The following is a 14,249-nucleotide window of genomic DNA, read 5'->3' on the forward strand; positions in this document are numbered from 1 at the left end:
AAATGCCTTATAGTTGCAAGAATTACAAACACTTAACACTTGAATACAAGTATTTCTTATTAACATCAGTAAAAGTGACTGGATATATATTTTTACATGCAAGTAGTATGTAATACATCACTGCCATGTTCATTTGAGTCATAAGGAGTGAAGACAGCGATTAAAATCTTCCAATGAACATAAAACCCCAAAGGTAAATATCTATTTAGTCAAGAGACTATTGGTAACATGAGATGGCTTTAATTAAACAAAACATGGGGAAAATGATACATTAAATTCCCCCCATGGATGAGAAGGACTCACATTTGGACAGGAATGTGTTAACAGTATGGAATGCTGTGCTAACGATGAACTGACAAAGTGATTGATAGTGATAATTAAATGGTGGACTACAGGACATACTATAGTATGGGTGTGGTAGGGCTCTTTAGGGACACAGAGTGGAGTATTCCTTGCTCAGTCAATGAGTTGTAGAGGATTACGTAAGGTTATGTTTACTTAATGTCAAATGCAGGGCACATTAACTGCTTGATGACAGAGTAGTTGGTGACAGGTTTGAGGGCCCGTCAATCTTCTTTTGGAATTGTTTTTTACCCCCAGAGCAAAACCGTTATATTTGGCTTTTAGGGTAATTTGTATTGTAGAACCACATCTGATCATGTGGAATCCACATACGCCATTCATCACAATGTTATTAAAAGGTGCTGATATGCAAGTAAATAAGCGAAGCAGTGACAACTTTCTAAACAGGACAAATTGGAAATTAAAATTAGCATAATACATGTACAACTTTGTGAGTCAATGTTACTCTGAGAATTAATTTTAAATCATTAAAGATGAAATATGCATTCCTTGGACTATAGTTGCATTACTTGCATAATAATAAATATCGTATTATCCAAGTCTCTCTAGGAAGCAGTTAAAGTGTGTCAACAGTGAACCCTGGTGGCCACTTTGTGGCTTAATCTGGTTGTAGATTTATGATCAGGGTGGTTTCAATTCTTGCCAAAATGAATCATGCGCTGTTCAAACTTGTAAGGGCAATTTTGTTTCATTCCATTTAGGGGCTGAGGTTTCTTTTGCTACAAGACCAAACAAAACCGTTCTTTAGTAATATTTAGTCTTTGACTACGCTAATCAAAATGTCTCCTTCTCTTTACCTTCTGTTATCATGCTTACCACTAAATCGTCTATTCTTCATTCAGTAGATCATACTGCACCTTGCACTTGCAATTTTTATTTTTCCAGCTCTAACGTGTTTCCATTCCTTTTGTACATTACTCATCTGTTTTAATCTCTCTGTTTAGCCCTGGAGAGCAGAGGTAGGTACCAGCATGTTCTAGTTTAGCTCTTCTCAACATGTGTGGACTGGAAGGATGGCTGGTACAGTACTTGCATTGTGACAGCCCCCACATTTACCGTGTGTGCCCTATTTTCACATTGCTCACCTTCCGACTTGTCTGAACACTGGTGAAATGGGAATTACAACTGCACCTCCATCACTTACTCAGTAACCACAGTTTTTCAGTTTCTTTGCCATCTTTAAATCTTCATTCATGTGATTAAGTTGATTTTGGTTTTGGCCAATCTGGGTTAACTCACAGATTCCTCACATTTTATTCTGCATCTTTAGGAAGGCTCAGACTTGAGTTGCTTTCGGCAGTACATTCTTGATTTATGTACAATATAATTGAACTGACAGATAAGACAGCTGAAGGGGAATTCTTCTCGAACAAACTCAGACGCCAATTCCAGTTAGTTTAAATTAGCTAATACAACTGTTGTACAATCCTCCTCAAGATATACTAGTGTAACCATCGCTTATATATTTTGTCGTGTTTCTTCTGGCAGGCTCAGCGTCATCATGTGTCAGATCTGTATGAGGACCTTCGAGATGGACATAACCTGATCTCATTGCTGGAGGTCCTCTCTGGAGAAAAATTGGTCAGTATTGCTGTATGTCTCAAAAATTTGATTTGAAGAAACAAATGCTCTTTTTATTTTTATCATGATATTCCTGTTATATTTTGTCATCGATATAGTGCACTACTTGGCTCTATGATAGAGGCAGTGTTGATTTAGTGTCAACTGGTGGCCTTAAGCAACCACATGACCTCTGAAATAGAAGATCGCTGCACAAAATTATTCTGCTCAATGCAAAACTGGTATTGAAACCGAGTTTATTTTCTCTCATCTAACATGAATCTATAATTGTGTTTTAAAACATTTGATTTATTTGATAATGAAAAGATTACCCTTAATTCAAGGAAACGTGGTCAAATGCCCATCCCTGCTAATATTAGACACTTTTTTTGTCAGTGGTCAGAAGTGAACATGATCTTGAACTTAAACTTTGGCCTTTGTTTATGATGGCCTGTTCCATCCAGAGCTCGGCTCCTGTTCTCCCTCTTCTCCTTCACCTCCTGTTTGCATCCCTTTAACCTTTCTCTGTGTGAACTGATCACTGCCATCTGGCTCTCTTTGCATTGCTCCTCTTGGAGCTAGCTGAGGGAAAGAAACGTTCTCAGGAGAGTTCAATTGGTGAGTTGGTTTATAAACTGGCTTGTCATATTCCACACTTCCCCCATCATTTACATGTGTCTTCCCAGAGATTTGGTTAGAGACAATAATTTGATCTCCTACTCAACTTTTTATGTTTTATTATACTTTTACCATCAATAGGTTTGCTTAATCTACTGGATTTAGCTGTTGCTTTCTTATATATTATTTGGGCTTTTGGGGGGGGAGGGCGGTGGGTTGTAAATAATGTACATTTTCATCGTAGCTAAAAACTAGAGTCATACAATACTGTGCCATGAGGTTACCTTTAAATTATTCCTTTGTTTGGTTTGGTTTGTTGGTAGAATATTCCTCCACATTAGAAGAAAAAACAGAAAACAACCTAAAAATAAAGTGCCAAGTTTTACCATGACCTCACCACATCCACAAGAAATAAAATAACAAGACCATAGTTCTCTTCAACCTTCATAGAATGGCACTCTAATCACTTGGATTGGTTATATCTGTAATGTTCCAACAAATGACTATTTTATTATGTGATAATGACTGCTGTGAAAAGGTTAATAAAACAACCAAACTTCGGCACAACTGCGCTTATTTTTTGATGGAAACATGAGAATTTTGGTTCAACATTATTTTGTTATTCTAATTTCAAGTGACATCCACATTTCCTTTTAGTTATCCCCTTTAATCCAGTCATAGCTTTTAAATAGCATGCTTAAATTATATTCTTTGTTCTCTTCAGCCCAGAGAGAAAGGCCGCATGAGATTCCACAAACTGCAGAATGTACAAATAGCACTGGACTTCCTCAAGCACCGGCAGGTAAAATATATAATATTTAAGTAAAAATTGAAATTGTTTGCCCATGACTGTATTTTCTGATCAAACTACTGCTTTTTGTCAATTTTTTTTCTCTAGGTCAAGCTTGTTAACATCAGAAATGATGACATCGCAGACGGGAACCCCAAGTTGACTCTTGGGTTAATATGGACCATCATCCTTCACTTCCAGGTCTCCTCCGCTGTCAGTGTTGTGTTTTATCATTTTATCGCTCCATCCCTCCATCTCTGGGATCTGCACCTGTCATTTCCCTCTTCCCAACTCTTTGGAACCAATCAGAATGGACTGCACCCTGCCATGCTGCTCGCAGAGAATATTCTGTATTTCCATAATAAATTCTTACCACAATCTGAGAAGTCACCATAACATACTAACGCAGAGAGGGTGTGTGAGTATGAGTCACTCTGCCTGACTCCCAAGGGTAAGGTGTGCCAAGACCACATCCCATATATACAGGCCTCTTCCTGCTCTGTATGCCAAAAGCAAAAGCAGAAATCCTTAAAGATTCCAGAGTTAAAAAAAAAACTCTGCTATGGCATATTGCTGTATCAAACGTTACAGAAAAGAATGATTTGTTCATTACCATTGGAATAATTCAGGGCAGCTCTGGCTTAAATGTTATATTGGATGGGGGTCTAATGAATTGCCATGCAACATTCTCAAGATTGAATTCTTAAAATGATTCACGTTTAGACCTTATAGACAACTGTATCGATTCCGTAGTAGCATTCTGCACAACGAACTTCAACACATTTAATTATGATGTATATTCTACTTTTGGTTATAGTTACATTGGAAGTAAATATTTTTACCCTGGGTTTCCTATATTGATTCTGTTCAAACTTTGGGTATCAACTAATGATTAATTTTTTTTCCACATTTCCTGAAATTGTTTATCTTGGTCATTTTTTCAGTGTGTAACTACACAATTCATATGTACTATTTTAGATCTCAGATATTCAGGTCAACGGCCAATCTGAAGATATGACGGCCAAGGAGAAGCTCCTTCTCTGGTCTCAGAGGATGACGGATGGCTACCAAGGCCTCCGATGTGACAACTTCAGCACCAGCTGGAGGGATGGGAAACTCTTCAATGCCGTTATACATAAACACTAGTAAGTCTGCTCACTTTTTTGCTTTCAATGCTTTAAGGTTCGAGCTTGTCCATCATCCATAATTTAATTCAGAAAAACACTGGAAAAGGTTTGGGACTTGGACACACGCTCAAATATAATATTGATGTAAAATTGTTTGCCACAGTTTCAAGAAAAATACTAAACGCGGGTGGCGGGGTGGGGTGGGGGGGCGATCGAGTACGACTTATGATCAGACATCTTCGATTTGTCTCATTAACAATATTAGCCATGCATGGTAACACTAAAAATGATTAATTGTATAATGCATGTGATAGTGATTTATTTGGAATTTTCCATTATCATTGAAGAGATGCACATAAAAATATTGCCATGGTTCTCAAATGAACTTTCCTGACCCACCGACCTCATGGATGAACTTGGAAGACTTACGGCACATCTGGGCAAAGTTTATCATTGATATGTGTACATATTGTATTTCTTTTAATATAAGTGAATACACTTTTTCATTGGTTTCCAATTTGTATATCCTAATTACAACAACATAACAATACCAGGTCTGAACAATGAAAGCTTACTAAAACAGTACAATTTACCGTTTTATAAAACAACATTAAATTAATATATGACACAATTGAGTTGCATTGCCCATTCGAAAAATTAATTGCCCACCTCTGAGTTGCAGTATTAGTACCTTGTGATCAGCTAGCTTTGCATGATTCTCTAAAGGTAGCCATCCAATGTCCACTGCACCACGGACTGCTTTCACATATGGACATATTTTGATGGACCATCAGAACCGCGGCACAGCGACACAGAGATAACTGTCTTGCTGGCGACCCTCCTGCAATGCGTTCAGCCACTACCTTACAGCGAATGTACAGTTCAATGTAACTGTTCGCGGGAAGCCAGCCACCACAACGGTTGTTCATACCCCTCTATGCAACGCGCAACAAGGGTCAATATCAATATAAAAGCAAACCAAGCAATGCTGCACATGGACTTAGTTAGCTTTGTTTTTATTTTGAAGTTGGCCCTTGGAGACAATCGTTGTGGTGGCTGACTTGACTTTGAATTGAGGCTAGACTCACCTATTCTAAGTGCCCAAAAGTGCTTTGTCAGACTTGACCTGGAGCGTAGTATTCAATTTATAGTCCTCATGCGCACCAGCGCACCACTTATGTGCACTCCTGTATATATATTTTTATAAACCCCCAGTATGTATACAGTATACACCCCCCCCCCCACACACACACACATATTTGACCCCTGAGGATTATTTTCAATGGTTATTTCCTCCATGTTCCCCTAGTCCCAGGCTAATTGACATGGGCAAAGTGTATCATCAGACCAACCTGCAGAACCTTGAACAGGCCTTCAACGTGGCTGAGAAAGACCTGGGTGTGACACGTCTTCTGGATCCTGAAGGTATGAATGACTTACATTTTTTTTTTAATTTCTAAAATCATACACAGTTATGATTATTTTCTTGTATAGTACCAGAAACTACTTGGTGCATTTTCTAGTCGTAGAGTTTATTGGAAAAGGTACACAATGTTAAAGCGGAAGTCAACACAAACATATTTTTTTTCAAGAATATGTTCCCAGCAGGTCCAATAGTTGAAACACTGCATTCTGATTAATTTTGTGTTTGTGGAATATAGGTTTTGTGGAATCACAACTGCTCACAGCGACCAACCACGGCTCCGATTCAGAAAACAGGTCAGCCGTGATTGGTCGTTGTGAGCAGTTGTGATGTCATTTTCAGTCGACAGAAGACAAAATGGCCGCCCACAGAGATGGCTAAAAACGAGTGCTGCTTAACTTATATTCCACAAACGCAAAATTAACCACAATGCCGTGTTTCAACAAGTGGGCCTGCTGGGAACATATTCTTGCAAAAAAAATGTTTGGGTTGACTTCGACTTTAAACAATGTATCATATTTACTGGGGGGAAAGCCTCCACAGCAACACACTGCATTTTTGCCACTGTCAACCCCACAAACATTGAGTAATAATTACAATATGTTACCGGAATTTCCGGACTACAAAACACACTTGACTAAAAGCCGCAACTGCTAAATTTAGCCAGAAAAACACATTTGTACACACACTGGCCGCTTCCTATTAATAGCAGTGGGTCTCCACATTCTAACACAGGATATATGCATATATAGACGTTACACAGATGGATTTAAAAAAAAAAATATATATATATATATATATATTTACCTTAAACACCGTTAATATTTTTTTTTTACCAAACAAACACAGCTAGTTACACACGAGCATCTCAGAATCTCTCAGTCTATCTCTTGTTGCCACGCAAGGGCAATTCACCGATGAGCTTCGCCACGCAACAGTGCAGCATTCGTAAACCAGTTTGTTACATGTTGGAGTGACGCATGGGATGCACAGACATATATAATAAGTTGATGAGGGGATGTCACTCATGGCCGGACTTGCTGTCCTATCATTAGTAGTCGGTTGCCAAACAAACAACAGAGAGATGGGGGTTGCCCTGATGAGATAGCTGTATTTATGGCACTCCTTCCCTATGCTCATTAAACTCAACAGTATGCATATTTTCGCTCAACTATGTACTCTTTTATCTATATTCACTCCTACATCGCCGCGTACTGCTATGCACACACAACACTTCTGTATTCGTCTCTCACAGTTGGCGTGCGCACTCCAACCACAAATGTCTGACGAGTAATCAGTATGAGAGCGGACTCAGACAGTTACATTGGTCAGATGTGACGAGACTATGGGTAAATCTATCGATGGCTTGAGGCTCGTCATGAAAAATGCATGTACAAACTGTGTCACATTAAAAGCCGCAGTGTTCAAAAAGTGGGCTAAAAGTAGTGGCTTACACTCTGGAAAATACAGTATTTTTGCAACAAGTCTTACTTAATGCATTTAATCTGGAAACATTTGTTTACCAAATTGTGTTATTGTAATATGTGTAATATGGAGTCACTTGTAATGCAATTTACCTTGTTCTTTCAGATGTTGATGTTGCCCACCCTGATGAAAAATCCATCATCACTTACGTGTCTTCTTTGTATGATGTCATGCCTCGGGCTACTGCACACGACAGCATGAGAGCTAACGTGAGTGAAACATAAAACATGAATTTGTCTGTCATAGTGCAAATCTAGCCATATACTGTCAGTTTACTTGTACAATGTATCATTTGAACGTAAGCAATTACAGAATATTACTGAACAGTATTATGCTCTACATCTATATGTATTACACTACTTCTGCATTGATGAGTTTCCTTGGTGAAGTCGCACAGAGGAATCTCAGCAGAATGTTTTAAAGTTGCCGAAATGTTGTTGCCCTGAGAAAAGATATCACATTAGAGATTCTAGCTGATAAAATATTAACGAAATGTTCATAATGATACCTTATAATACTGTGTTACAGCATAATGTTAGACTTGCCATATGGGCCTGGCAGGTTTGCGCATGTGAAAACAGGTGCATACGCGTTTGCACTGATCTACTGAACGTGTGCAACTAGAATTGCGTCTGCAAAACGTGATGAATTGCATTACGTTACGCATTGTGCCTATATGCAATGCATGTGCAATAAGGTTTATCAAACCTGAGCTTGCGCTGGCTGATTTTGCGTAAGGCAGGTTCACATTAGCTGTAAAGCATTGACAATATAGCGCAAGCAATTGAGAGGCTGTAGGGAGAACTTCTTCACTGGCGACAACAACTATCGCGACATATTGTCTATTCAGCAGTGCAATTTTTGAGCTACTGAAAGATCTAAGGGCTGACTTCAAACCAGTCACAGTCAGGAATCATGCCATATCACCTATGACTAAACACTTTTTAACTGCATTTACATGGCTTTGCATGGGTCTATTTTGAGCAGATTAAATTAGCACAGAATAGTCTTGTGACATTTGTTTTAAAAGAGAATTGTAAGTCTTGTGAAGTTCAGAATTGGAAGACGTTCATGCAGAAACTGGATTATAAATGTTTCCTTTGGTAATTTCATATCCATTATTCATTCTAAAAGTTGACTGCACTTGACAGGAATAATGTATAATTGATCATTCATGTATTTGAAAGCACAGGGAAATTCATCCTGTATTCATAGTGTATAATCTGACAAAGCAATAACATACCCACATCTGTTTCCCTCCCGTTATTTTTCCACTCTCCGTTTCCCACTTTCCACCACCACTGTTCCCACCATTGACCCCGCCCCCTCTTCCCAATTTGTCCCTCTGCACAATACCTGGATTGTTGGTGGTGCCTAATTAAGTTTACTGTGGCGTGTGAGTGATCGAAAATGGTGAATCAGGAGAAGAAAAGGTCCCCTGTTGTTGCCTGCTGTTGTTGAACTGAACTGTTGTTGCTAACCGTTTTGCTGTGTTGGCTTCAGGAGTTGGAGCTGCGCTGGCGGGAGTACTATGAGCTTGTAACTATTCTGCTCCAGTGGATCCGCCACCATGTCATGGTTTTTGAGGAGAGGAGGTTCCCAGCCAGTTATGAGGAGATAGAGGTGAGACCATTTGCAAATGCTACACTGATGTTGTTCTGCAGTCTGTTGTTTTGCCTTTTTAATCGGTGTGTGTAATTCATGTTTTAAAAAACACTCATGGTTTGTATCCTTAATGTTTTTTTTTGCTTTAGCTTCTTTGGCGCCAATTCATGAAGTTCAAGGAGACAGAACTGCCACCAAAAGAATCAGATAAGAACCGCTCCAAACACATCTACCAAACCTTTGAGGCAAGCTACCCTCCATTCTTATTCATTCTTTGTATTTGCACGTACCCTTTTGTACCAAACAATAACTCATATTCTGTACTTTCACACAGAGTGCAGTGCATGCTGGACAGGTGAAGGTCCCTCCCGGCTACCATCCTATTGATGTGGAGAAAGAATGGGGTCGTCTTCATGTTTCCATGTTGGAGAGAGAACGGCTGCTGAGGACTGAGTTTGAGAGGTCAGCTGACAGATATTTGATCATACAAATCTTTATTTTGTTTGAAACAAATGTTTCAATGTACTGTACCTCTCAATTGGGCTGGGTGATACGGACACAATTTCATATCTCAATATATTCACGCCAGAAAAGCAAACTATCGATACAAAAAGTATGTGGAAAGAGACGTTTTTAATTAGAAATTACAGACAGTCATGAACATTAACACATTTTCAATTCGAATTTACTGGCATATTCATCAACAAAGTCAGCAATAAATAAAAAGTAATCCAATTAACATTGTACTGCAACTTGTCTTTAATGATTAATAACAATGTTATGCTACCACAGAATTGTTTGTTTCCTGTGTGTACGTAGCTGCGATGTGAACTATGCGAGGCTAAAACATGTCTGTAGCCCCCAAGGACCACGTGAATAGCCCACGGGACTCTTCTAAAAATAGGTCACCAGTATATCCCGTATAATACCCAGTATAATCTATCATAATCGTAGTCTGAAAATATTAGAACAAAACTCGCAATACTTAGGCTTATATTAACGTTGTAAGAGTTGCCTCATTCATACGCATATTCATGAGACCACGCTTACAGCCATATGACGTTACTGTAATCCAAAATATTGCGAGTTTCGTTCATTAATTTTCAGACTATGACAAGAATAACCATTTATTGTGTGTACATACAGTAACGGTTTTTGTACATTAAAATACTTGTTTCTGTACGAGGCAACTAGGAGAGGCAACCTTTCGACGTGAATTGAATAAAAAATATTGCGAGTTTCATTCTAATATTTTCAGCGTATGATTAGAACATGCATACATGTGCACATACATTTGGGTGACAATCGGTCGCGGTTTTCGTATATTATCCAACCACAATGGAACGGCTGCACACACACTGGCTGGCTGCTTTGGCCAGTCACTCCTGCAATAAATGTATTTTCTTTTTTTTTTCTCGAAGGATGAACATGAAATCTGACATGAGTAGGAGTGCCATCTAAATTATAGCAATCCTTGAGAATGCCATAGAGCCTTTTTATAGCACAATAGACCAGGAAACAAGTTCAAAATGAACAGTACAGTGTTACTGCACGGAACACGACGCAGTCATTACGTGAGCGGGTCAAAAATGTCCTATATCGCGGTGTACAGGATATGCCATTATTTTGCTACTTAATCGGCTTAAGCCTTTTTTTCAGGGAATCAGATGCAATTAATATTTGCACATTCGATGTTTATACACACTGCCGAATAGAATGAAGTTAAATGAATTTTGAGTGGCATGTTGCTTTAGATATGTTAGCGTCCAGGAATTGGACCATTTTGATGAGTGCATGATGACTCACATAAATAATAACATATGTATGAAGGTCTCAGTGGAATTCCTCTATAATAGTGTAGAGCAAAAATGTATAGTTAGTGGACTTGCTGGAAAATGATGGAATAGACTAATGGTAGTAAATAAAAAAATCACAATCATGGTGGTGGCAAGACAAACAAGGAATAACTTGTACAAGGACAAGACAGTATTAAGTACCAATCCTTACCATAGTACATTGCAAGATAGGTTTTTGTACTTTTCTTCCAAAATCGACTTTTATAGCTTGACACAATATGATGTGCCATGGTAGATTTTGTATGTCCTCACACAAACATAGCGTCATGACTGAGAAAGGGGATGGTTTGTGTCACGAGATTGTCCAGTCATCTTGTCAGTCCAATAGTCTTATTTATGCTTCTCAGAAGTGGAAAGTAGACATTGTTGTCAGTCACACTCTCTTCTGCTACACTGTTGAGTATTTTGTTATGTTTATCGTGATGTTAATCTGAAGAGGTGAGATCATGGCATTTGTGAGCGAGCCTTATAAACTGGAGTACCTGCTGCAGCACAAATTCATGTAAGTATAGTGATTGATTTGTGAGCTTTTCAAATTTTGTTTTTTTTCTCGTTTTTAATTTTTTTTAATCCAGACTCGAGAGGCTACACAGGATTTCAAGCAAAATCCAGATGGAGTCAGGAAGATATGATGAGCACCTAAATCACCTTGAGACCTTGCTCCAGACGGTGAGTCCCAAGACTATGAAAAATTGTGCTGAAAATGTCAAAATGTCAGTCTCAACATAACATTTGTAAATGCCATGTACAGTACAGGATAGTACTTGACACTGACTTTAAAATTGTGTTTTTCTATTAGGACATCCGCCTCCTGAACGCGGGGAAACCAGCTCAGCACACTGCAGAAGTTGATCGCGAACTGGACAGGGCCGATAACGTTGTTCGTCTGCTCTTCAATGACGTACAGACGCTCAAGGATGGGCGCCACCCTCAGGCTGAACAGATGTACCGCAGGTGGGTTCTACATGAACTCTACTTACTGCATTTAGCAGGAAGCAACATTTTGATCACTAAATAGCCTTCATGTGTATATATGATCCTCTTTCTGTACAGGGTCTACAGCCTACACGAGCGCCTAGTAAACGTGCGCAGCGACTACAACCTTCGCTTGAAGTCTTCCCAGATTGCCTTGACCCAAACATCCCAGAAGACTACCATGAAGGCACGACCAGAGTTGGATGACGTGACCTTGCGCTATGTCCAAGATCTTCTTGCCTGGGTGGAGGAGAATCAACGGCGTATTGACGGAGCTGAGTGGGGTTCGGATCTGCCTTCTGTGGAGTCACAGCTGGGCAGCCACAGAGGCCTGCACCAGACAGTGGAAGACTTCAGGTCAAAGATTGAACGTGCAAAGGCTGACGAGGTAGTCATCTTTCTACTGTCCTAGTCTTCTTATTTAGGTGAACCTTCATGAAGTATTTTTCATACCTCCTTTTCATCCCTGATGGTTTTCAGAACCAGCTATCCCCTGCCAGCAAAGGCACATACAGAGAGTACTTGGGTAAACTAGATCTTCAGTATGGCAAACTCCTGGTAAATATGCTTATAAAAATGCATGAACATGACAGTGATATTTGTATAATAATATTGCATGTCCACCAATTGGTACATGCCTTTAACATGTTTACATTAATTGGTTTATATAAATTGGTATAAGCTCATCTTTTCAATATTCTTTCTCCTCTCAGAACTCGTCCAAGTCCCGCTTGCGCAACTTGGATTCACTGCATGCATTTGTCAGCGCAGCAACCAAGGAGCTCATGTGGTTAAATGACAAAGAGGAGGAGGAGGTCAACTTTGACTGGAGTGACCGAAACACCAACATGGCAGCAAAGAAAGACAATTACTCGGTGTGTTTCCAAAGTAGACCTCCTCTTGTGGTCTTTCATTCAGCTTTTGAGAGTTCTTTTTGATTAATGTTCATATCATTAAAGTGATGTCATATTTTGTATTTTAATGCTTTCAATGTTCCCTTTTATTCTTATCCTTCAGGCTCTTATGCGAGAGTTGGAGAATAGGGAGAAAAAAGTAAATGATATCCAGACCACAGGAGACAAATTTGTCAAGGATGGCCATCCAGGCAGGAAGACAGTGGAGGTGATTACAGCAAAACGTTTGTTTTGACAGGGACACTGGCAAAAGTGTGCTTTTGACTTGTACTACCTTGCTGTGGTCATATCTGCTTGCTCTCTACCAGGCCTTCACGGGTGCTCTGCAGACTCAGTGGAGCTGGATTCTTCAACTGTGTTGCTGTATTGAGGCTCATCTTAAAGAGAACACAGCTTACTACCAGGTATCAGTGATTTAACAATGACTTCAAATGGCCATTTTTACTGAAATTTTATGCAAACGCTATCGCTGAACCAAAATGGTGAACGGCGAAGCTAATCATTACACCACAGCATATCATTGTGAGTTGCGCAGGGAATGAAATCAGATCAGTCTTGGTGCTTTCTATTTGCTCTGATCTTGGATTTTGAAATAATTGCTGCAATATTGTCAGTCCTGCTTAATGTGCCTTAACCATTCAGATACATAACTTACATATTGTGTTTAGTGATGCTAACTATCGTTTATTGTTTGTTGTGGAGGTATACTTCATTTTATGTTACAATAACAATGTGTTCTCAGTCACATTCATGGCAAGGAGGACATGTGAGAACTGTTGCCACTAAATTTAAATGCCCAAGGGAACTATCTTCATTCGTGTATTACAGCAGACCATTGAATTCCACATTTATTGGGATAATATACCTTCTGTCTGTTGGCAACATTATGATGGTAACAGAGCAATCAGATACAAACGTCCAGCTATGGCATGTCATCACTGTCAGATAATATGTTATTAAACAAGAAAACATACTGTATGTTCATGCACAAAGCTGTGACTGTGGAAAAACAAACAAATGGTGAAAAAAAAACAGCACATCGGTGTGACTGGATAATGGGTGACTGAAGTGGAATAATTTTGTCCTCCCGTTACAGTTCTTTGCCGATGTGAAAGAGGCTCAGGACAAGATGAAAAAAATGCAGGAGACCATGAATAAGAAGTACAATTGTGATCGTTCCACCACAGCCACACGCCTGGAGGATCTGCTGCAGGATACTGTGGTAGGGATAATTGCTCACACATAACTTATGGACAGTGCAGTTGTAGTCACCTGCTTTCAATCTTCCATGTCAACAGGAAGAGCGAGAACAGTTGAATGAATTCAAGACACACGTGAATGGCCTTAACAAAAGGGCTCGCTCCATCATTCAGCTGAAACCACGTAACCCCACCACGTCCATCAAAGGCAAACTGCCCATTCAGGCCGTCTGTGACTTCAAACAACAAGAGGTGTGGATTGCTTGCAATGTGCAAAATGATTACATGGAATAACCAAAGCACCACTGTAGGGTTACATTCTACATTCTTTCAC

At 39.4% G+C, this 14,249-nt stretch overlaps 1 protein-coding gene across 6 annotated transcripts in view; it reads left to right on the forward strand.

Moving 5' to 3' along the window:
* The window catches only part of LOC147144096 (plectin-like), a 139,111-nt gene that overhangs the window by 103,015 nt on the left and 21,847 nt on the right, over positions 1-14,249 (forward strand). For 2 of the 6 annotated variants that reach the window (XM_086038252.1, XM_086038249.1), the window contains 19 exons: positions 1,308-1,322; positions 1,852-1,944; positions 3,266-3,343; positions 3,440-3,532; positions 4,310-4,476; positions 5,768-5,883; positions 7,472-7,575; positions 8,870-8,989; positions 9,121-9,216; positions 9,306-9,433; positions 11,403-11,496; positions 11,627-11,781; positions 11,881-12,190; positions 12,283-12,360; positions 12,516-12,677; positions 12,820-12,924; positions 13,025-13,120; positions 13,813-13,938; positions 14,015-14,167. In XM_086038252.1, coding sequence (XP_085894378.1) covers positions 1,308-1,322; positions 1,852-1,944; positions 3,266-3,343; positions 3,440-3,532; positions 4,310-4,476; positions 5,768-5,883; positions 7,472-7,575; positions 8,870-8,989; positions 9,121-9,216; positions 9,306-9,433; positions 11,403-11,496; positions 11,627-11,781; positions 11,881-12,190; positions 12,283-12,360; positions 12,516-12,677; positions 12,820-12,924; positions 13,025-13,120; positions 13,813-13,938; positions 14,015-14,167 — 2,289 coding nt within the window. Of the gene's footprint in view, positions 1-1,307; positions 1,323-1,851; positions 1,945-2,505; positions 2,542-3,265; positions 3,344-3,439; positions 3,545-4,309; positions 4,477-5,767; positions 5,884-7,471; positions 7,576-8,869; positions 8,990-9,120; positions 9,217-9,305; positions 9,434-11,402; positions 11,497-11,626; positions 11,782-11,880; positions 12,191-12,282; positions 12,361-12,515; positions 12,678-12,819; positions 12,925-13,024; positions 13,121-13,812; positions 13,939-14,014; positions 14,168-14,249 lie in introns of all 6 variants that reach the window. The other 4 variants (XM_086038247.1, XM_086038248.1, XM_086038250.1 and 1 more) reach the window with 4 other exon arrangements.

This window comes from Filicampus tigris, chromosome 8, assembly GCF_054856515.1.
Source record: "Filicampus tigris isolate MCC_2025a chromosome 8, RoL_Ftig_1.0, whole genome shotgun sequence".
Classification (NCBI taxonomy): Eukaryota; Metazoa; Chordata; class Actinopteri; order Syngnathiformes; family Syngnathidae; genus Filicampus; species Filicampus tigris.